This window comes from Catharus ustulatus, chromosome 6 (assembly GCF_009819885.2).
Source record: "Catharus ustulatus isolate bCatUst1 chromosome 6, bCatUst1.pri.v2, whole genome shotgun sequence".
Taxonomy (NCBI): domain Eukaryota; kingdom Metazoa; phylum Chordata; class Aves; order Passeriformes; family Turdidae; genus Catharus; species Catharus ustulatus.
The window spans coordinates 55,355,663-55,379,808 of NC_046226.1; the positions used below are offsets into that span (position 1 = coordinate 55,355,663).

Consider the following 24,146-nt stretch of genomic DNA (forward strand, 5'->3'; position numbering starts at 1 on the left):
AAGGGGGAATGAATTCAGCCCTGCCAGAGGGCAGGGTTAGATGAGATATTGGGAAGAAATCCATCCCTGTAAGGGTGGGAGGCCCTGGCACAGGTTGCCTAGTGGAGCTGTTGCTGCCTCATCCCTGGAATTTTTCCAGGCTGTGTTGGACAGGGCTTGAAGCAACCTGGGATAGTGGAAGGTGAACATGGCAGGGGGCTGGAATGGGAAGATTCCTTGAGATGATCCCTTCCATTCTGTGAGATACTGAGAAAGTTTCTCCATCTGGCCCTTGCCTAGGTGCCATCTATGACCTGCAGGTTTACTGGTAAGAATAGGATTAGAGGCAGAAAGTCAGAATAGAAGAAATCTTTTATACTCTAGAGATAGTTTTGGTGGCACTCCAGTGACATTTCCCAAGGGGAGATGGAGGAGATGGATTGCTCACACCTGAGTGAGAGCAAAATGCAAACAGAGGAGCAGTGCAGCTGGAGATCAGGATTCCTCCTGGCTTTGCACAGCGCAGATTTCCACATTAGTTCCTGTCAGCATGGAGACCCCTTGACATTATTGGGTCAAAGAAAGGTGCTAATCCATCACAGAAAATGGCTTAGCACTTGATTTATATTCATTTATCTTTGCTCTGCACAAATGCTTTGTTCCTTACCCTGCTTTGAATCAGGCCAGCCTAATATATTGGCATCTCAATCATCATTTGGCTCCCACTGAGATGAAGAAGCAATGGCCAGGCCTGCAGGGCCCTAACAGCAAATCAGTGATTTATTAGGAGGAACAGGGCAGGAAGGTGAAGATCATCTTGAAAATAGGTAGTGAGAAGACTGCTACATTTTTCTGTTTGTCTGATCATTCTGCCCTGAAGAATTACAAAACAGCAAAAAAAAACCGCCAAATCAAACTCAAGTAACTTCAGGTTTTGAAACATAGTGTTAAAAAACTAAGTAATTTATTTTTTTTTATCTTATTATGGTGACTTTGAAATTAGCTTGGGAAGGGGCACTGGGAGCTGAGTGACTTTGCCCACACAGCTACAGAGGGTATCAGGTTCTACCAGCACGGTGCCAAGGCTTGTCCAGCTCTGCTCAATCACCCTTGGTTTGTTGTGCCACTTCAGGGAATAGGATGGGAGATATGATACTGGGGGTTTTTTCCTAAAAATTCCTCAAGAATTTTTGGGAAAAATAAAATATTTCCAAGGTAAAGGTGCAGAATTGGCTCTTATTTGTAGGACTGTTTCCCAGTGCTCTCCCATTCTTTCAAGGATTTCTTCCATCAGGGATTTTAGTGTTTGGGGTTTTTTTTTCCTGTTCCTTTTCCACCATCCTTCTTCCATGTATCTATTCCCAGCCTGAGTCTTCTATGTGCTCCTTCCCCTTCCCTGGTGTTATTATTGTATTGGAAAAAGATTGTTCTAACGTACAGTTTGAACTCCAAATAAGTTTCTGTTTCAGATCCAAGTGATGTTCCCTATTTCCTACTGCAGTCTGTTCCCACCCAGAAGTGGAGCTGCAGGGCCAGTCCAGTTTTAGCCTTTACCAGCTTGTCCTTTTTTAACAGGACAGTGTCTTATTCAAGCTGTCACTTCAATAATTTGGTGAAAAGAAAAGAAAAAAACCATTCTTAGACAGTCAAGCCTCCCCAAATCTGCCTCTGCCATGGTTCTGCCTTTTGTTTAATTCCATGACAAATTTTAAAAGCTAAGGCTTTTTTTTTTTCCTTGGCAATAATCAAAACTATTAATATTGCTGGGATTTAGTGGTTGCAGACAAAGAGCTGGATCCAAAAAGTGATTACTTCAGTGGGATGGGGTTATTTGTGTGGGATGGACCTTTGCTTTTCAAGTCCTTCCATGCTGTGCATCTCTGCCTCGCAGCAGTGGAGATGCTCCACATTGTCTTCAGGGAGAAAATCACAACTTAGAGCAACATAGAACCAACAAAATAGAAAATAGGAGTTTTATTTGGTACCTTAATGACTACAGAAGTTTTATGGTAATGCTATGGTTGTTCATTAAAATAAAGAAGTTTTTTCCAGCTGTGTAGTTTTTTGTCAATTTAAGGATCTTGTTTTAAAATATTCTTTCATTTTGCTTCTCCTGTGAGGCAGTTTTCCCTGTTACTCCATCATATTGCCTGAGATGATGAAAAATTATTTGATTTGGTTTTGTTTCTTCATTTCAGCTCTACAAACAATGTTCCAAGTGTCAGGAAAATAATTGCATGGTATAAATGGTGAACTGGAAAGTCCTGTGCAGGAAAGCCCTGAGACAACAGCATGCTGTCAAAATCAATTGGGCTGAGTACTTGAATTCATTGTGGATCTGCTGCACAGGTGTGATAGAGATATCAAAGTGTATTTTAAAAATAAAATACAATATTTGGATTCTAATTTTCATCCCCTACTCAGATGCTGTGTTAAAAACCCAGAACATGTGGTAGTGTTTCCAAATTCTTGAAAGAACCATGACCATCCTGAGAACTGCTGCTTTTTATGCTTATGCAAAAAAATTGCTGTTTTAAAATAAAAAATGCTGGTTTTCTTCAGAGTTATAAAATGATGCTGGGGATCCATTAATCAGAGTGGTTTCCTAACCAAGTATTCACATCTTAATGTAAATGTCTATAAATAATATAGTGGCAGCAGCATTCTTTTGGAAACAAAATTCAAAGAGGTCCTGTTTGAGCAGTGAATACTTGCTCAGGGCAGTTATATTTAGGGCTCTAATGGAAGTGTACAAGTTATGCTTTTTCTACAAACTATAAATGGCTACAACCAAGAGACTTAGACTTTGAAATGCACTTGGCACTCGTGCAGTGAGAGAGACAGGCCAGAGCCTTGTAGTACAGTTGGGGGGGGGGGAGGTTTAGGTTTTTTGTTTTGGTTTGAGTTTTTTTGCCTGCCAGCTTTACAAATATTGCCAAATTCTTAGTGCTGCCACCCGTAAAGGGCGCTTTCAAAAATAGATGTTGGATCTACTCTTTTGGGACTGGTGTGGAGCCTTGGCAAGGCTGAACCCTGAGTGTGATGACAATGAGGAGGTGATGGGGAAAGAGGAATTCAGATGCAGAGGCAGGGAGTGAAATAGGTGCTGAAGCCAGAGCAAGACTCGTGGAAGGAAGCCAGGCATGAATGCAGATGGTGTGAGATGGTCCCTGGGCACCACACACGATGCAGAAATGGGTGAAGATCAGGGTAAAACCGAGCAGTGGGTGAGTAAGTGGAATTCCACAGCTTCACTTCTGAGTGTCCAAACAATTGGTCATTGTTGACAAGATCTCCAGGATGCTTTGATGTGAGGAAGCAGAAAGTTGCAAAATACTATCATTAGTAAGAGACTAATCAGCTGTATTGAGGGGGAAGACTGCCAAATACTTCCAAGTGTTTGGAAGGAAATGAAAATTAAGAGAAGCACAGCTTCTGTCCTGGGCTAGAATTGCTGCTGGTCTTTATTAGTGCTATCAAAATTCTCTGGAGAGCAAACCCAGCCTAATGGTGCTTGTCAAACACAAACATTGTTATCAGGATGGGGGGAGCTTTGTGTTTGTCTTGTCCCAAAAGCCTGCGCTAATACTGGGCTGCGGGCAGAGCTGGGGTAAAAATGGCAAAGCTTGTGATTCATGAATTACTCATGCACGTGTAAACCTGCTGAGAGCAATTTACCCTGCTGAAATGATGTTGAAGATTAAGCTGGAAGTATCAAATCTGTCTCTTTTTCTGGTGAACTGCTCACGGTGCACCCGCCCCAAGTTTTGTGTTGTCTGGTGACTCAAAACCTGAATCATTTTTGTCTGCAGGCAGGGTCAGAGTGTGCTCATCCTGGTGAGACTCCAGCTTTGCCCTCCTGAGGTCAGGCTTCACAGTCTCAGCACTGCATTGTGTTTCTCTTAGATAAAATTTCAATTTTATGTTGAGTGACAGATGCATATTTCACCCTGACAAAACCCCAGCTGCTGTTGCTGACAGCAAAAGAACAGTCCCTGAGCTGCCTAAAAAATTCCTTTAGGAGCAGTAAGTTGGTTACTGCCGAGTTCCTATTTCCTCCTGGCTTTTTAAAAATAAACTGAGAGTAATCAGCTCTTATGACACTCTGATATTTTAGGTCATTAACTGATGTAATTGTAGTCTTGATGTTTATTATTAAGTGACCGTGGTTTCTGAAATCTGATTTAAATGGCTTGCAACAGCCAGGAGAGGCTAGGAGGGTAGATTTTATCAGGCCAAGGACTCACCTGTATAAAGAAGCTGCCATGCATGGGGAATTCCTTCCAAAAAATTGCTCAGAAATATGTTAGAAGGGATTGCACTGGATTATTGTGGAGTGCTGCCCTGGTCAGATTCTCCATCTTGACATTCTCCAAGAAAAGGAACTGGGAGTGACAGAGGATATAAATTTACTATCCTCTTTGTTTGGCAAGCACACAGATCATGGGATGTATAAATAGAAGAATTGAAGGCAAGTAAAGAGAGGTCATTATGGGATGTACAAAGAGCTTACTCAGAGCACATCTGGGGAACTGGGCATGATTCAAAGGCCAGATTACAGGAAGGACAGTGAACAATAAGGAATGGCTTAGAAGAGGGTATTGTGGAGGGTATGAGGGCTCGAGCTGGTGCCTGCAGTTCCTGCAGTCCCGCTGCTTGCACCAAATGAAGCTGGTTTTACTGTAAAGGCACCTAAATTGGAGACTTCTAAAGAATTCCAAGGGAATGGAAACAGAGCTCTCTTCTTCCTAAGTTTTCTGATCCCCACAGCAGTGCCACTGAAGGACTTTTACCACTGCTTACCTGTCATACGTCTCTCCCTTTGTTGTTAGCTTGCTTATATATATATGTGTTGTTTCTTTATAATTTCTTATGTTTTCTTTATGTTTCTCTGTTTGTCAGAATAACTGCCCAATATTGTATCCACATCTAAATGTCTACAGGGTTAAAATAATTTTGCTTTCCTTAACCCTCTCACATTTAGGTAAAGCTTCTCTTCTGATGTCATAAGCTCCACTGAGGTACAATTAAATATTGTCACAATATCAGTCCTTTCATCTCAGAAGTATCTGCATCTTGGGGAGCTTTGTTGAAGGTAAAAAAGGCTTTGTAAGTGAAAAAAGGACTGTTGGTAAGGGGCAAAAAATGTACTATTGACACATATGGGAAATGGGGACACTGCTAAATGTTGAGCAGCATGAAGGAGTAAGTTAGGGATGAGAAATGAAGCAAGAACACTGCTGCTGTCACACCACCCTTACCAGGAATGAAGCAATATCCTCATTTCCCAGATAAGCAGGCTGAGACACCAGGTTTACACAAGCAGAGAATTCTAAGTCTTCAGCCTCCAGGACCACAGTCATTTTTTGGCACAGAATTCTGGTTTTGTATTTCTTTCATAGTGTTCATAATCTATTTATACCACTCCTCATAAAACTTTGTTTTTTCACTGATATTTCTAACTTAGTATGGGGTTTTCTCTTTAGTGTGTCATACTGGATCCTGGAACTAAGAGTCCTGGAAACATGGATTTCTTGATAATGGTTGGATTTTTTAATACTGATATTACAGTGTAGTGCAGGTCTTTGCCTGCCCTTGGGCCCTGCATAGATAAGCCAGTGCCTGGAAAATCACATGTACAGAATTCCAAAAGGATCAGCTGAGTGTTAGGGATAGACTTGTTGACATATGACCACACACACTCCTCTTTCAGAAGCAGTTGTAGGAAGTAATAATAGTAGGAAGCATTTACAGTTTATATTTACAGATTATATCCCCAAAGGCCTTTTATTAGGACGTATAAAACAGGAAGCATAGTTCTACAAACCTAGACTTAAAGCCACATTATTCCATTCATTTCCAGTCTCTGGATCAGTGTTGTGGGAGCAATGGCTGTGTGCTGACCAGTTTCATACAGGGAATTTGAGCTGGGAGGTTTGGTCTTTGCTAAGTGCTGGTTTTGGTGCAGGAGTTTTGTGGTTGCTTCTCTTCCTTTTGTCCACGTTTCTCCATCTCAGAAATGGGAATGAGGACAGTCCTGTGCTGTGCTTTTTGGCAGCCATGACAATGCAAACCCAGGATATGTTCCCTTGTGCTTATGTTCAATTAAGTGCTTGGGGCCAGGCCAGGTTAGTGGTTGTCCAGAAGACCACAGGGATATGGAAGTGGGATTAATGACTCAGTAAATTCTGACTTGGTATTAAACCAAGGCCTCTCTCCTACATTTATAGTCATTTGCAAGCCCGTATATCACAGCTGGATTCAAATGGAACACAGACACTTCCTACCTTTGTCCAATTCCACTGTTTTCATAGCAAAAGGGAGGCAAAATGTGTGGGATGAAGACAGGCATAGGGAGTTTCCTAGGACTAGGGAGGTGTTTGTGGTGATGGTCCATAGGCTCCTGCCCTTTCCATGGCAGCGTTGCTGTGAGCTCCATGGCTTTCCCTGCATTTTAGACTTCCAATTGCTGCAGTGACCTGCACCCCAGGAGAAAGGAGTGGTGAATTTTGAGAGTGCTTTATAATTCTCTCTGGGATATTTAAGCAATGCCTGTTGACACTGAGCTACAGGAAGACTCTGAGTGTGAAGGCAGTGCATCTCTGATGCCATTCCTGAAGTCCAGGAAAACTGTATTTTGTTAATTTGGAGAGGATATTGTCTCTTTGGGCAGTAGGACCAAGACTGAGGGCTGTGTCACTCTGAGGTGTCCACAAGTGTCTTCTTAGGACATCAGTTTTTGGTGGAGAGATCCAGCATAGCACTTGCAGAAAATTAAAAAATTTTCCCCACTTGAAGCTCCTACCTCCTCTGCTTCTTCTCCTGTTTCCAATTACAGAATTACTGTTTAACATGGATGCAGATACAAGAAACTGTTTGGTTTTTCTTACTGCTGACAAACTGGGAGAGATGCCTGCCTGCTTTCTAGCAGAAGCCACACTTTTCCTACATGTGAGCAGTTTAGGTGCATTGTTCCCTGATCACAAGCCTCTCTCACCATCTGTAGCATGGCTGATTATAGAGCCTGGTGTGTTTAGGTTTTGAGGGAGCTCCATCACGAACACCTTGGTTGCTGTTTTTCGGAGGGGTTTGTTTATATTCTGTCAAAGTGATCCCGTCTCATTTCATAAAATAGAGAGGGGTTGAGCTTTCCTAGCAGCGGTAGGTCAGCAAGGAGAAAACAGTGCTCCAGGAATTGGCATTAATTCCTGCTGGTGCTCCACTCTCAGAGCTGATTGGCAAGAGGGAACTGCGGGGCTTTGTGTTGTGTGGGAGAGCGAGGAGTGGAAAACAAGGAGAGCCTTGAATGCTCCTGGCCATGAAGAATTGCAGGACTTTGTGCAAGGTGACAGCCGTCTCCATGTCATGGCCACGTTCCAGTGTGGGAACTGCACTTGCAGCTGAGGTTTCCCCTGGCTCCATTGGAATTGGTGGGATTTGGCAGCTCCAGCATTGTCAGGTCATCACCGTCCGCCTTCAAGACTTTGGCCTTCCAGAATTTCAGTTCACAGGGATCAGCCATCGTTCCCACCCCCCGGAATATTTCTTGTGGAATTAATCCCAAGCCAAACATTGCAAAAGCACACTGGTGTAGGGATTTCTACTTGGTTTCCTAGTGCATTTTTCAAGCATACTCACAGCAGTCCTGGTTTCACACATGGGGCTTTTAGCAGCAATTTATAACATACAGAGATTATTTTGACTTTTCCAAGGGCTTTCTAGTTGGTTTGGCCAAATAGGTGTTTTTTTCCCTACTATTGTGATTTGTTTTATGGAAGTGTTTAGATATAAATAGCACATTGTATTGTTCCATACACTTTGCTGGGTTTATTTTTTTAAAAAGCAGTTTTTCTGTGTCAGTAGTTTATGGTGTATATCCCTGTCCTAATTATATTCCTGATTCTTTGCCTTTATCTGTCATGAGCAGAGCCAGTGCATTTCTGAAATAAGGGAATCAGTACCCTGGGCCATTTCCCAGAATTCAAGTGCTTTCCAGCCAAGACTCCTTGGCCTTTTGTCACTTGTGAGTGGCCCCATCTTAACCTCTAGACATCATATAAGTGTTTGAAAGCCATCAAAGCTGGTGAGTTAAAATCTAGGAAGTTATCTGCCAACATCAAGGGTCCAGACTGGAGAAATCCCAGAGGAAACCATTACAACAAGGTAAAAGTGATGGCAGGTCTGTTTGCATGGCCATGGTGTGAGGTGTGGAGGGGCCAGGGGTAGGTGGAAAGTCAGACATTCCAATCTCAGAGCAAAATTCAGGGAAAGGTCTGCATTTGCCTGTATCTTGAGATCAAAAGAGCAGAACTTGATGCCAGCCTCTGAATTATGAGGGCATTCAGAGATGGACCTGGGATTCCTTACAGGAACTGTCCTGCTTGAGGAACTGGATTGACTGCCCAGCTTGGGCAATCATAGAATCAGGCAGTGGCTTGGCTTGGAAGGGATTTTCAGAGATAATTTAGTTCAAACCCCCTTGCCATGGGCAGGGACACTCTGCCCTCGCCCAGGTTGCTCCAAATCCTGTTGAACTTGGCCTTGAAGACTCCCAGGGATGGGGCAGCCACAGCTTCTCTGGGAAACTTTGCCAGAGCCTTCCCACCCTTATAGTAAAAAATTCCTTCCCAATATCCCATCTAAACCCACCCTCCTTCAGATTAAGGCCATTCCCTTTATCCTGTCACTCCCTGCCCTTGTCCAAAGCCCCTGTTCAGCTCTCTTGCAGCCCCCAGGTTCTCCGTGGACCCTCCTCTCCTCCAGGCTGAACATTCCCAGCTCTCCCAGCCTGTCTCCAGAGCAGAGGTGTTCCAGCACGTGCTGGAAACCACACAAGAGCTTTGCCCAGCCGTCACGTTAGAGCCAAAGCTCTCCACAGAGCTGCTGCACCTCTTACAGCAGAAAGATGTCCAGGAGTGTGAACAGACTTTTCCCTGGATCTCGCTCAGACTGGAAACATTTTCAGTTGCTATTAAAAAGCATCAGGTTACGGACAACAATTTCAAACTCTTTAGGCAAGCAGAATAATTTGAGTTTAAGGAACTGCTTAACTGGAACTCACCCAGTCGTGACTGCCTTTTAAGAGCGTTGGCAGCAAATGCTCGTGAACAGGTTTCGTATTTAACTGAGGCAGAATAAATATGGCTTTATTTCCAGCTGCTGTTTCAAAGGCTATGGAAAGATCAGGAACAAATTGTTAGCCAGCCGTGCTTTAACTGAGAATTGGGCCATTCCAGAGGTGACTCCTCAGCTCCTGATGCTCCTGAGATTTGTGCTAAGCCACACTTGAATTCACTGAACTCCACCAGGGCTTGGATCCTGCACTTAAAATCTTAATTTTGAAAAAGTGCCTGAGTAGTTCATTCCTGCACACTAATTTGTGGGAAAAACACACTTTGGAAAGTCAGGAAATAAAGGTGAATATCAAACAGAGAGTGTTCTAATGTAGATTTATTTATTTCAATTGCAAATTTGCTTATCTTGCTAGTCATGATTAAAACCAGTGTTACCCCTTAATACAGAAATGCAGGAATATGAATGCCAGACAGAAACCTCCCCATGGTTTATACCATTGTAACACCTTTTGACTGAAAATTCCATGATTTGGGAAGCAGGAGAGCAAGAAGCATAGTTTGGGATACAAATAATCAGCACAAGGCAGTTGCCTGTCATCAAAAATAGGGATTTTAAAGTTGGTATTAAAGATTAAGTGCTGTTCCTACTTACAACTGGGCAAAGCTTGACTGCAGATGTCCTTGTGCCTGAATTTCTGCTCTCAGGAGCAACAGTGATGCTTTTCCTATTCTGTGGAGTACTGGAAGCGGATCAGAGAGGAGATGCTGATTAGGGTGCTGCAAGATAGAATAGTTGCCCTAATAAAAGCATTTCTGTTTTGCTTCCCACTGTCTCAAAATCAGTGTTGGGAGGTGTGTCCTCATTCCCAGGCCTGCTTGTACCTATGGAGACCTGCCAGGTGTGGGGAGCCTTTGAATCCTTATGTCATTCATCCCAGGAAAATCCCCAGTGGCATCACTGGCCTTTGGGGAATTCCTTTGATGAAGTCTTGGTGAATTCCTTATTCCTCTCTGGTGTGTAAAGGATGCTCCTTAGCTGTGCCAAGGCAGGTGACATAAATCTTGTCCCCAGCTATCTAGGATGAGTAATTTTTCCAAAGGTAAATAAACCCTCCCTACTTCCTCGCACCACCTGGCAAACCGTGAACTGGAAAACTGAGAAAATGTTGTTGCCTTTTGCGAGCCAAAGCGTTCTGCAAATCTTTATTTTTAATTCCTTGTTAGAAAACAGAACCAACTGAAAGTGGCTGGCAGAGAAAACGTGCCCCATTTCTTTCCCTCTGCCAGGCTCAGCAGTGGAGCTGCCAGTTTCTGTTTTCGCCTCTGTAGAATTATGTGCCTCTATTTGAAAGTTTTGACAAATCAGGCTGTTTTCATTCTCCCTCTGCCATAAATTCAATCCATATGTCTCTAAAACATCCTTTCATAGCTTTGGCATGGAAAAGGAAGTGGCTTAGGCTCTGTATAGTGTATTTGAAGCAAAGCTCTTCTAGTTTGCATGCATGGCTTCTGGTAGCTCTTAAAGCCTCAGCTTCCTAATTATTCAGGTTAAGAGGGCATTGGCAGAGCATTCTCCGTTAACTAACAGTGATGTACAGTGAAGAAACACAACAGGATAAATAATTCCCTTTTTCTCATCATGTCCAGGAAGTTTTTGATGCAGCCCTTGGCTTTGCTACAAAGCAGGATGCAAAGAGGATGTGAAAAGGGTAGGGGAGATCAATCCAGCATAAAATCTCAAAAGAAAACATCAAGACAAAGAAACAAAAGGTCTTGCACAATGAGCTGCAGGGTTTTGTTGGGCAACAATATACAGCACCTATGTAAGAGGAGGTCACTGCCACAGGAGTAAAGGATCTCCACATCCCAGCCCGACCTGGGGTCAGGAGGTGAGGGCAGAAGGAAGCGTGGGTCTGAGCTGAGCTGTACTGCTGTGGATCAGAGTTGAAAATCAGAAATACAGGATGCAGAAGGCTAAGAGCACGGGCAGTCGTGGCTACTCTGAGTGGCCTTGTCTGGAATCAGGGAAAATTCAGGCCAGAAGGTGCTGCTGGAGTTGTGGGTTGGATCTGTAATTAAAGATGGGGCAGAAGTGAGGGCAGGAAGTGGCTGAGTGACTGCAGGTGGCTTTTTGGAGTCCACCTGTCCTGTGGGTGCAGTGGCACCAGATCTGTCCTTGGTGCCACTGGTTAGGGCAGGTCCCTGTCCCAGCCCAGCCTCAGTCACACACCCTGCTCCTGCCTCCCATCCTCTCCAGAGCTCGCATTCCCCCTTTTCTCTGGGCCGTACAGAGCAATCCGTTCTGTGCATGTGCGCTGATGGAGAGGAGATGTGTGTGGTAAACACATGTGTGCAGTGTAATTACCTTTCTAATCTCTCTGTCTCTCACACATGGGTCATTTAGAGATGAAAATGCAACCTCAGAGCTCCCGGGCGTCGCTTGGCGCATCCAGAGGTGCGCGCGTGCAGAAACCACAGTCTGAGCACCTGAAACTGCACGGCAGCTTCAAAGGGCTGGCACAGCCCCTGGTTTTGTTTGCAGGGCTGCAGGGATGAGGTGGACTCCAGGCTATATTCCACATCTCTCTCCAGATCAGGCCCTTCTATCTGGGGATCTGCATACAGCTGTTCAGCAGCGAGCTGTATGTGCGTGGCCCAGTTGTTGTATAAACAAGAGTAGAGAGTGAACCAAAGCTTTTCATGTAGTTTTATCTCGACTGCAATTTGTTTCCAGCTCTTAAAGGCTGTAGGAACATCCAGCCTTACTCCCTGGAGCCTATTTCAGCCATTCCAGCAGTGTTCACAGCACTGTTTGATTTCCTTTGAACTGTTCCAAAATTCCCGGAGAAGGGTGCGAGTTCTGCATCCCTCCTGGAGGGATTTGCTTTTCCACACATGTAGGCTGGTTTGTAAGAGGTGTGCTGTGTGCTCTGCCCCAGGTGTGCTGTCCCTCCCTGCCTACTTCAGCCCCTACCACGACGGCTCGGTGTGCAGCGACGGACGGGCCGATGCCTACGCGCAGCTGGAACTCCGGACCCTGGAGCAGTCCCTGCTGGCCACGTGCGTCGGGAGCATCTCAGAGCTGAGTAAGTTTGGGATGTCACCCACCATGGAACTCTTCAGCTGAGCAGGAGAGCCCATCCCTCCTGTTGCAGCAGGAGCGATGCCGCTGTTGGCAGCGTGAGCGGCGTTTAATGTTGGGTGAGATTTAATTGTGTGGTGGTGCTGTTTATGAAAATCAGCTGGTTTCATTAGCATGCTTTATATCTAATTCACCTGGAGAGGTGTAAGAGGTGCTTTTTTTTTTTTTCTTTTTTTTTTTTTTTTTTTTTTTTTTTTTTTGTATTGGATGCTCTTTCCTAAATGCCTCTGGAAACTCTCCTGTGCATTTGTGGAGCACAGCAAAGCAAACCTCCCTCAGACAGCAAAGAGGGTTCTCTTTGTTACTGTTTCTGCAGTGGAAATGTCTGGGATGTTCAAGGAAAAACTTTTTGGTTTCTTAAAAAACAAAAAACAAAGGAAAAAGAAAATCTGAGAGCTCTCTGGTAACAAAAACTTGTTCATCCCCTTTTTTTCTTTTTTTTAGTCTGACCAAATGAAATATTCCATTCCTAGAATACTCACAAAGCCCCTTTAAAGTAAACAAAAATGATTTGTGTTTTCCTGGTCTACTTTTCCCCTTGCAACGTTTCTGCTGGCATCACTTTCTTAGCCTGCACCATCTGAATGCTAATGAATGCCAGGGCCGGTAAGGAGTTCGTGTGTTTCACCATTTATTTTTCAACCTGCCTTAGTTTGAGGTTTTCAAATTCCTTCAACACACCTCTATTTATCCTGGAACACAAGAGAACATTTGTAGCAAGGGCCTGAGATTGAATACAGCTTCCTCTCTCCCTCTTCCCCCATCCCTGCCTGGCCAACTTGGTCAGTACATCCAGTGAATGGCTCTCCTGATACAGTTGCCTTTTTTTTTTTTTTTAAAAAAAAAAAACTTTGCTGCCCAATGCCAGAAAAATAGAGTGAGTGTGCAAAGGAGAAGGAATGTTGTTCTGAGCTGAAAATTTGAATTCCAGATGCATTTCTGCTATAAACTGTGCAGACTTCTGTGTTAGCGCCAGCGCTGGAGGATCCAGGATGCTCTCGTAAAACGTGCGGATCCTGGAGCTACTGAAGTGGAAAGGCAGAGTTGTTAGGAGGATTTTTATATTATTCTGAAGTGGGTCCTTAAAGCTGAATGTGCTGTACAACAAAGGAGTGGCACAGCTTTAAGACTGCAAGCTGAGATTTTTAGTACCCCGTTGGTCTGAACCACTAAAAATGTCATGTTTACACATATAGTAGCTTGGTGGGGCTTTCTCCTGTGTAACAGTAGAACCCCAGGGGTTCAGGCTGGCAAATGTAGTGTATTGGTTTTAAATATAAATGAACAAATAATAACTTCCCAAGAATTTCACAGGGAGGTGTTGCTAATGCATGTGTGGCACCACTAAACTCAGGGCACTTTCCCAGGAGCCACCTTTGTGATGGGGCGACTATTTCGGGTCCATCCTTTCCCAGTATTGTAACTTTTGGACACAATAGAGCAATGTTTCCTGTGAGAGTTTGAGGGGACTGTAAAGCATAAAGCAGGAGAGATTCTCCCAAGCTAAAAACAGATCCTAGCTAAGTATAGTAATAATTCAGCTCAATGGTTGGTAATCACACTACTCAAAGATGAAGCTTTTTAAAGATTTTTGGAGTTTGTAATGCACCACAACACAAGGAGATTAAACAGAGTTGTGCCTAAAGCAAGCTCATTGCAAAAAGACCAGTCTTGGCGTTATTGCTCTGAGAAGTTTTTAAAAATCTGCAGTGCTAAAATTCTGAGTTCAACTGTGTGATTCAGGTCACCTTCATCCAGGCCTCCTCAGGTCCATCATGCTCTGACACAGAGGCAGCTTGGCTCGAGTTCAGAAACCAAGAGGAATGAGAAGCCCAGAGACCTCCTGGATTGAGCTTCTTACAATGTTGAGGGACAAATTTGTGACACAGCTTGAGACAGCCAGCATGATCAAGATTGGCTTTTTAATAAGAGAGTGAGATCTTGCCGTTCTGGAGAAACCTGCAGCTAGAGTGAGAATGGGAGCAGCAGACCCCTCAAAGAAGAGGTTTCTGTCTCGAACATAATGTCACTAATTTCTCTCAAGTGCCTGGGCAGGAGGGGAGAACAGCATGACCCAGTTGGAAGAAATGGGAGCAACCTCCTAACAAAAACGAGAGTGAAGAATTGGTGCTGCTGACTTTGCCTTGTGAAACTGTTGCTCCCAGCTTGAGCAGAGGACATTTTACAAAGTCATCAGTAGTTTTTGTAGGCTGGCAAAAAAATTTGGTATTTGTGGGTGGAAAGAGGAGAAAATCAGCAGTAAACCAACAAACTCACTGTAAAGAACGTGTGGTAACCGAGGGATGTTTCACTTCGTGTTTTCCAGCTGATAACTTGGTATTTGAAAGAAAGTTCTGCCAAGTGGCAGCCTGAGGGACAGGATACCCTCTGCCTTTGTGGAGGAGGTTCTGTGCACACAGCAAACATTCCTCTGAGCTGTGAGAGCTTTGGTTTGTTCCAAAAGCGTGATTAAAGGCACTGTGGGTGACTGACAAAGCGATGATTTTGTGTTTCCTCTGTGTGTGTGTGCAGGTGATTTGGTCTCGCGAGCCATGCACCACATGCAGTGCCTGAACACCATCCGGCCTGGCATGAGCCCTGTCCGGCAAACCCGGCAGCAGCAGCCCATCTCCTGGTCCCCTGATGCCCTCCACACCCTCTACTACTTCCTACGCTGTCCCCAGATGGAGTCCATGGAGAATCCCAACCTGGACCCTCCGAGGATGACGCTGAGCAATGAGCGGTAGGTCGGTGAGCCGGGAGCGGGGACGGAGCAGGCTGGAAGGGCTCCTTCTGTCGGATTTCTGGGGCAGTTTTGTGGGATGCTACCTAGGAGGCATCAGTTATTCCTGCAGCTAGGCCAGATTAGGTTGTCAGACCTGCCAAGTTTGCGAAGCCTTGGAATTGGAGCTGGAAAGTGAGCTGGTTTTTCGTGCAGTCTTTCCAAGCAAGGCACAAGGCTGTGTGCTGCCAACAGGGCTTGTCTGGAGACCTTGCCAAAAGTACATGTGGTTGCCTAAAGCAGGAAAGGCCTTCCCAAAGAAAATGTTACCTCTTGAATGGTGCCAATTAACAATTGTCATCGTTCTGGGAAAAAGCAACACCATTTGCTGCGGGGAGGGTTCAGGGGATTTATGAATATCCTACTGAAGGATTGCTTCAGTTGGTGCTGTGTGTCTGGAGCAGAAAGACATTTCTATGGGAAGCCAGGAGCTAACCAGGGAAGGCAGTGGGTCTCCCTGCCTTCTGCCAGCTCCGTGGCTGACTCTCAAAGTAGGGCCATTATTAGAGCAGTCAGAAATTTTCCAGCGGGATGTTTTTTCTCTTGGAAGCCTCCCTGGTTTCCTTCCTGCCCAGCTCCTTGGCAGGCTGCCTGACAGGCTGGTGGCACAGGAGAGCTGAGGAGCCCTCAGAGCTGAGTTCCTGGACAGGTCAGGCAGCTCTTACTCCCCAGATGCATTCTGTAGGGAGACCCAGGCCACTCCAGACTTGTTTCCCCACTTCCAAGTGCACACCCAAGTTTCTGTTCATTTCAGAAATCTTAAATGGGAAGTTCTGTTTTCTGGTTATCCGTTGTTTATTCTAGCTTGCTTTTTGGATGCCTTTTTATCCTGCTGGACATTAGGCTGAGGGAAGGCTCTATCCTGGCCCTTCCCAAAAGCAGCCTGTGGCTGGGAAGCTTTCTGGTGTGTTGATGTGTTGGGACTATATCCATAAAACAGAAAAGAAAAATGCTTGTTGGGCAGGTGAGCAGGGAAAGGAGAACATCTCTGCAGTGTTGTAAATAACATGGTTTCTTCTTCCCACCTTGAGCTTTACTGTATGCAGCCCCAGCTTCTGAAATCTGTATGAAATTGTAGTAACACGTAAATAATTAATTACAGAAGTTAAAAAAAGGTTACCTTTCTGTTTGATTCCCCTGAAATCTTCTCAAAAAGAGCAAAACTCTGCAAAGAGAGAGAAGTGATGTACAGATATGAAGAATCAGAAGGAATTAAGTGGAATGAAATAGGAGTAGAAAGAAGCATGGCTGCACACACCTCAGCCTCCTGGTGGCTCAGTTTTTTGGGCTTAATCAAGGTTACCCGTGGCTAGTGCAAGGCTGTTTATTTTGCACACTGTGCAAAAAAAATTTAGTGAGGCCAGATTGTGTAAAGTTGTGCCACTGGTTCCCACAGTGATACAGCTGAGGCTGCTGAACAGTTCATATCAGAAATGTAGATTAGGCTTTCTATTTTGTGTTCTTTTCAGTGCTCTCAGTGTAATGATGTTACTGCAGCTACTTGTTTTGTATACTGGGGATAATAAATGAGTTAAATCAGGAGAGCAGTTATCTCTCCAATTGCTCCCAAACAATGCTCTTCACATGGTTCACCGGAGTTTTTCTGGAATGCAGGCTGCAGCTTTATTCTGTTTGAAATCCGCACTAGATCCTACAACAGCTGGGGTAAGGGAAATTTCTACCATTTTTTTCTGACCGGTACTTAGCTGTAAAGGAAATTAAAGAGGATATATTAAAATGGAGGAAAAACTGACATTAAGCAAAAAAAACCAAAAACAAACAACCTGAGCACTTAAAGGACTGGCTTTGAAAAATTTATGGAAACTGGAAATGAAATCAGTACTGCCCATCCAACCCTGTGTTTTGTATGCTGCAGGATGTATTTGTGTCTCGCTGTCCTGAGCTCTGGGCACATGTCTGGCACAGGCAGGGGGATGAATCCTGCTGGCAGCACTTTGCAGAGGAGGTGCTTTGCTCTCTCCTGGCTGAAGAGGAGAGGCAGCTGAGGCTGCGTGCGAGACGCCGGACTCGTGGCGTGAGAGACAGGGCACTGATTCACCTAATGTGACTTGGCAAGGCTGTGCAGCCCATTTCTTTTATTCTTCCCTGAGCTTTGCTAAATCAGCTGCAAACTGGGCACTGCTCTTTTGTGCCTGTGCTCACTTTCTGGAATACACGTGTTCTGTGCTCTGCAACGCCAGCTTGCTTTCTGCTGGAAAAATCCCGGTCATGAGCAGGGACAATAATGCTGACCTGTTCTGCCTTTGCTCGTGCTTCAGTCCCCACACTCCTGCCTGAATCTGTACATCTATTGATCTGAAATTCAGCAAAGAGAGGGATGGCTGTCAGAGCTGCAGACTTGGTAAGAGGGGATTTTGGGGAAGATCCATGAGACACATCAGTGGAAGAAGCTGCGGTCGTTCATCCACAGACCTGACAATCTGCTGTTCATTTTGGCTTTCTGCCCAAGTGGTGCAGAATACTGTGGAAATCATAGCACTGTAGGGTCTGGAAGGTCTTCACTTTCAGCATGAAGGCAAGCCTAGGATTCAGTTCTGAAACCATGCCTAATGGAGCTGTCACGTGCCGTGAAGGGCTTTTAAGAGCCTGGCTGAGCTTCTGCACTTACCCTGCAGCAAACTGCAGAAGGCATGAAAACAGACACACTTGCAGATTTGAGGCACCCCGGTGAACAGAGCCAGTTTCAACCCACACAAGTGGGTTTTTATCCATGCTAAACACCTTGGCAAAAGACCTGAGGTGAGGAAGCTGGAGAGGGCTGCAGCAGCGGGGTGGATGGAGCCATCTCTAGAGCTCTCTGCAGTGTGTGGATGGTTTGGGATACCCAGTAAGCTGAAACTCTGCAGAGTTTGTGGGTTGGTGATGTTTGCTTCTGGCACCTTCAGGGGAAGGTGTTGAAGCAGGAGGAGGAGAGGAGGCAGAATTAGAAAGCAGTCAGGTATCTTAGGCAAAACATGAAACATTTGCAAAGTGAATGCAGCTGCTCGCTTCGTGGCCCACTTAGAACCCCAGAATGATCTTGTTTGCTGCACAGACAATAAACCATCTGCTGTTTGGGGTCAAACAGGACACCTGAGGAAGCGTTTTGCAAACACAGAGTGCCACTTGTGCAATATTTTGGCAAAGGAATTAGACCCTGAGGTGAGCACGAGCTCAGTGAGGATACACCTGAGTGCCCAGAGGCTCAGAGATTTTCCGTGTCAGCAGAGCTCTGTCTGTGCTGCTGCTGCAAAAAAGGGCTCTGCTGGGCAATGAGATACTTCTGTTTTCTCTGAGATCTCAGTCTGTGTTGTGTCAGGGGTCAAAGGATGTGGGTTTGGACCAGGCACGTGGCACTCCTGCTTTCTTCACTCTGCTCCTGCTCTGGGATTTCTCCCATTGCTTATGTCAGACAGGCTGTGCTTGGGAGCACTCCTGCAGCCTGAGCTCATGTCCCAGAGCATGTTTGCTGGGATTGTTTGGGATACTGTGACTTGAGAAGAGCCATTCGAAGGTAAACGAAGTTCCTTTCTTCTTTTTCACTTTTCCCCAAGTGGGATATAAAGCTTTTGTTTTATTTTTAATGGTGTGTCAAGGCAGGAATGCTCTCGCAGTGATGCTTATCTTGGGGAGTATTTGTCAGCTCCCACAGAGCCCAAATCGAGGTCAGTATTTAGGCTCATTTTACTGCTGAATGGACTGCTCTGCTCTGGGTTAATTATTTGGCCAGCATAGCTGTCCAGCCTTAAAGTTGGGAATAGACACCACTGACTTCCTTCATCCTGTCTCTTTTTGCTTGTCATCTGCCTGCAGCATTTATTGTTGGAAAGTCAGAATGATCTAATACCTAAGAATAGGCAAAACAGTTGGATCCTGCTTCCTTGTGTAGCTGATTATCTGTGGGTTTGGGTAGGCTGGGCTTCCTCCCTTTCCAGTTGCCCTATTAAGAAAACTCCAGAATTTTTTTCTGTTGTTGATCCTGTTGGTCTGTAAAACATTGTAGAGCTAAATCCAGGCTTGTCCATCAGTGCCTGTTGATCCAGCCATGTCATGCCTTTCCAAGCTGTCCATGCTGCAGCAGTGCCAAGTTTTACATGTTGTCTGAGTTTGCTGGTGCATTTATTTTATCCCAAACATCAGGGAGTATAAAACAATTTACATCTGCAGAAGCCCACAGACTGTACCCATCTTGAGCCTGTCAGTGGAAATCCAGAAAAATGCTGGGGAAATTCCAGAGCTGATGGAGGATTTGTCAGCTGCCAGCAGTGAAATTTTGGGGCTTGTCAATTTAAATGAAATTCACAGCTCTTCAGCTGGAAAACTGCAAGAAGCCAACTGCAGGGGCCCCCTCGGTTTGCCATGTGCAGGCTCCAGATTTCTGCTTGTAAACAAACCTGGGCTCTCTCAGTTTCTTCCTTGTCACAGAAAACCCTTCAGGAAGAGTACTGCTCATCCTGCTTTCAGCTCAAGGGCTGTTCTTACTTACCAGGCTCAAAAGTGACCTGAATTTGTTTTCTGCTTCCAACAGAAGTCTTCCTATTTCATCTGTTACCTCTCATGATCCAAAGCCAAAGGATAATCATGCAAACCAAATTTTTCAGGAGGGTCAGGTGGAAAAAAGGGCTCCTCTGTGCCACGTTAGCTGTGCAGAAGAGGAAGAAGCTGAGCTGCCTACTTGGGTTTTCTCCATGGAGTATTCCCAGCAATGTCTGCTCTGAGATGTTATTTATTGGGAAAGGGTGAAAAATGTATCTGATTCTGAAGGAAGATGTATCAATGCTACAGAAGGAAATGCTGTTTTTCAGTGCTATTTGCTTAAATACTCTATTCTTCCAACATCTGAGCTATTGATTTAAAAAATCGTCATTGGCTGGAACACTTGATAATTTTTGTCTTGTGTGTATCTAAATTTACTTTGGCTAGAACAGAAACCAGAGTTGGGTCTAAATAAATCTTCTTTCAGAGTGTCAAAATCCTTCCCAAAAGCAGGATTGATTGATTGATTGATTGATTGATTTGCAGTGCTCTATGCAAGTAAAGAGGCCTTATGCCATGCCTGGTTTTTAATTCCTTGTGACCCTAGGTCTCCTCATCTTATTTCCTAAATTTCACGTTTTAAAAAAGCCTGACTTTGCTCTCACTTAGTTAATTTTTACTTGATGATTTCTAGGTGCATCATTAGAAATAATTAGAGCCTGCAGCTCCTTCCCTCATGGTTGGCTGGGTTCTTTCCCTGTGTTCAAAAATGCCTGCCACAACGAGATGCTCCTTCTGGAATCACTTGAGACAGGAGTGATTCAGTCACATAGATCACATTTATGCAAAGATACTAATTCAGATTAAAGAGAATGTTAATAGCCTAGTTATTAATGGAGATTGTCTCCAAAAAGTCTTGCTTGCCATAGCATGGGCATCCAGCTGGAAGGTAAGGAAGGAAAATCAGGAATAACCTGCAGAGCCTGCTGCAGAGACCTGTGTTTGCTTGAGCTGCATCCTCAACATCACTGAGAGGAATCCCTGCTTTCAGAGCTGGTTGAAACTTTTCAGAACAAATCTCTTCTCCAGATGGATCTTTCCAGACTCTCACTGATATGTCATGAGGCTTTTTTCCCCTCTGCTCCTTTTAACTGCAGGTTTATGGAATTTTATTAAGTGCCATAGCTACATCATTGCCTGTCTTTTAGATTTATCTGTAGCCTAGTCTTTCCTAATTCCAATTTAATGTATTTATGTCTGAATTCTTTTATTTTACAGCCATACCCTATTGTTTCCATGCAGTATCAGGAGCAGAACTTGATACACTTAGTTCCTTTGAAAAGGTCTGCAATAAAACAAGTTCTGGGGTCTCTTGTCTGAGAGGTCTGAGTATCTTTCCATTCTGTCTGCAGCTGCCTCACCATTCAAAAATAGGTGGACAGGAATAATAAAAGCAGACCCTGATCCAGTCATTTGCCTTGAGAGAGCAAAGTGCTGTGATCGTGCAGAATTTAACAGTACTTAAATCCACTCAGAATATCCCTGAAGTCAACAGAAAGATATGTCCACACTTTCCAGCCCTATCCCTGTGCCACAGTCCATTGATTTTATTCTTTCCCCCAGAGCTGTTTTGATAGGAATACAGTGATTAAATGAGAGAGAAGGAAGCCTTACAGTGAACTGTGCCATTAGGGCATTGCTTGTGCAAAGGGCACATATAAATGTGTCCCCCTTTTTTAAAGGAAAAAAACAACTATTTGCTATCCATGACAGCTTAGTCTGGTAGATTTATTAGAAGAATAAAAAGGTTGTAAACAGATAATATCAACTTCCTTCACCAACACAGGGAGAGAGGCTGCTACCATGCATTTTTCAGACTTTGACCAGTTAACATCAGCCTTAATTGTGATTTTGAGGTGCTCATTCACAAGATGGCACGAATACTGGCCTATTTCAGAGGTCAGTAAGCTGCAACCCACATGTGTCTATTGACTGAAATTAACTGTTCAGTGGCAGTGCTGTTCCTGACCTTAGGCTGGATCATTTGTTCGCTGAGGCCCTACTAAATAGTTCAAAGCATTGAATATATTCCACAATTTTGAGATCTGAGAACATCTGTCATTTTAAAAAGAGAAGTGAGTAGTATTAGCACATTTATGATGCAGCTTTCACCTTCCTGCTGTTTATGGGACATCTCAGCACTTACTCAGCAGTAACTTCTAGATCAAAATGAGAAAAAAAATTATATTCTGACAGAGTCAGAGCCCATGGAAGTGGGACTTCTGCATATGTGCTCCTGGTATTTTAACTGAAAGGCTGAAGAGAGAAGCAGGATGAAGTGTTTATGGAATATTAAATGGAAGGGAATTAAAACAAGTCTGGCTAAAGTCAGTAGGTGACAGATACCAGTTATGCTTCCATTCCTGGAATATTCCTGCCTGTGCCTGGCATCACCTATTGAGGCATTTTTACATCTCATCCTTTTTTTTTAAATTGTTCATTTCTTATAGTTCAAAGATTGAAGAACTGGAATGTGAGGGATGACCTTGGCAATGGTGAAGGGAATTAATTGCAAACCCTGAGGATCAAATCCATCCAAGTGTAACTGCTGAAGCTGGCTGGCAGTAATGCACTCTACTCTCAATTAGATACTTTCCCCCCTCTCTTTTATGTTGTTTGTATAAACAAGCACTGCTCAAATTTATTTTTCTTCCAACTCTACCTATCTCACACCTGGGACAGACCAGCCTTTCTTCCACATTGCTGGCTGTAAGCAATTTGTAGTGTTATTGTAGTGCTTCCAAAGGAGCTCCTGCATCTTCTGATCTTTCTGTTTTGGAGCAGGGGTGTGGTATAAACACAGATTATTTAAATTCTCTGCAAAATTGGGAGGAGAAGACTCTCCCTGTGTATGAAATGGAGCAGCACAGAGTAGACTGCGTGGAGAGTAAAGAGACAAGGGAAATAATACAGGTACAAAAGAGAGTACCGTGAAACAGAAATTTAATGATAAAGGCTGTGTGTGAAGCTGCGGGGGAGAAGTCAGGGTTTTGGGCTGTCTTGAGACCTTGCTGCTGTTTTTCATTTTCTGAGAAGTCACTGTTACAGGTGGGACAGGACACCTGAAAAATCACCTGTTCCATGTGATCCTGGGCAGTGTGCTTAGCTGACCCTGGTTTTGAGCAAGGGCTTTGGGCTGAGTGATCTCCAGAAGTGCCTTCCAACCCCAGGTGTCCTGTGCTTCTGTGGTTCTAATTTCAGTATTTGCTGTCAGGGTTGTTTTAACATCTCTCCACTTGGTGATTTCCCACTGGACAGGAATCAATGCCTTGTTCCCTGGAACTGGTTCTTCAGCAGGCACTGGTTGATTCTCACCACCTACCTGGAGAAGTGTGAGGTGTCTGACACTCTTTGTCCTGTCAGTGGCAAAATATTTTTTGGAAAACCACAATTTTCTGCTCTTGCAGTGGTTTTACCCCAGTGCTGGTTGGAAATCCCCAGAAAGGCTGTCACTGACTATAGCCACTTCTGGTGAAAGTCCCTGTTTGTAAAAGTGTTGAAAAGTGGGGAGATGATCTCTGGCTGTCTTGTTTAGCAGTGGAGAGGCGACAGGCACTGTGTGTGTGTGTGTTTGTGTGTGTTGCCACCCTGCAATTACAGCTCCAGTAATTACTGTAACTACAGCAGAGATGCCCACGTTGAGTTCTTGGCTTCTGCTCTTGAGTTTCCATCTGCTCAGATAAAAAAGAAGGTGAGAGCCTGGCAAGTCAGCTGCCTGGAATCTTGAGGCTGGTGCACCCAGGAATCTCCAGTGCCTGTGGGTAGCCTGGGTTATGCATTGTTTGTTTGGTGTCCGTGATGAGCAGCAAACCAGCATTAAGATTGAAAGGAAAATAATGCAGGGAGACCTAAAACAAAGCTGTTGGAGCATTACAGAAATACACGAATAAGTTAGGCAAGGTCTTCTGGCTTCTTTTTCCACCTTTTAGACAGTGCCTGTGGAAATAATAGAGGACTGACTGAGAGTCTGCCTCTCTCTGCTTGACTCTTGCAGGTTTTCTGTCTTTCCTGTCTCCATCTTTCCTAGACACAGATCCTCAAGGGCAGCCTCCTCACAGTGGTCTTGTAACTAAAACAATGAAAAATCCATAATTCTGGGGATGAAAAGTTCTGCGCACGTTGCAAAGCATGGTGGTGGTAGCAAGCCAACAAGTTTCTCCTTTTTAAGTGATTGCTGTTGCCAATTGAAGTTAATATTGTTTCCTATTGGACTAAATTGCAGCCCTTCCCTTGCAGAGCTTGCCTGTTTCCTGAGGAAGGAGTTATCTGGTGATTTGACAAAGGCCACACTAAATAAATACAATCCTGAGTCTTTGCTGTGCGGCAGCCAGCGCTGGCAGGTTGTTGGGGGTTTTGCTGTTATTGTTCCTGACATCTTTGTAGCACATTGCTAAGAGCAAAGCTCCACTGCAGAGTAAATATTTCTGGATATAATTTGTGATAATAGCAACAATTGTTCTCTCTCTCTGACCTTGTGGAGATTAGACCTAAGCTTTCCCTGGGGTAATTCTAGGTTGGTAAGTCTTGCTGGGTTTCCTTTTCCAAGGCAGTTTGCACTTCCCCATCTCATCCCTGTGCTGCCCTGACCTCATGGTCACTTACAGAGCTAAACTGCACCATTTTAATCACATGG

The 24,146-nt window shown here is 44.4% G+C and overlaps 1 protein-coding gene across 1 annotated transcript in view; it reads left to right on the forward strand.

The window, feature by feature from the left end:
* Positions 1-24,146, forward strand: part of ABTB2 (ankyrin repeat and BTB domain containing 2) — a 108,295-nt gene that overhangs the window by 58,955 nt on the left and 25,194 nt on the right. The window contains exons 2-3 of the mRNA XM_033062855.2: positions 11,993-12,139; positions 14,728-14,938. Coding sequence (XP_032918746.1) covers positions 11,993-12,139; positions 14,728-14,938 — 358 coding nt within the window. The remainder of the gene's footprint in view (positions 1-11,992; positions 12,140-14,727; positions 14,939-24,146) is intronic.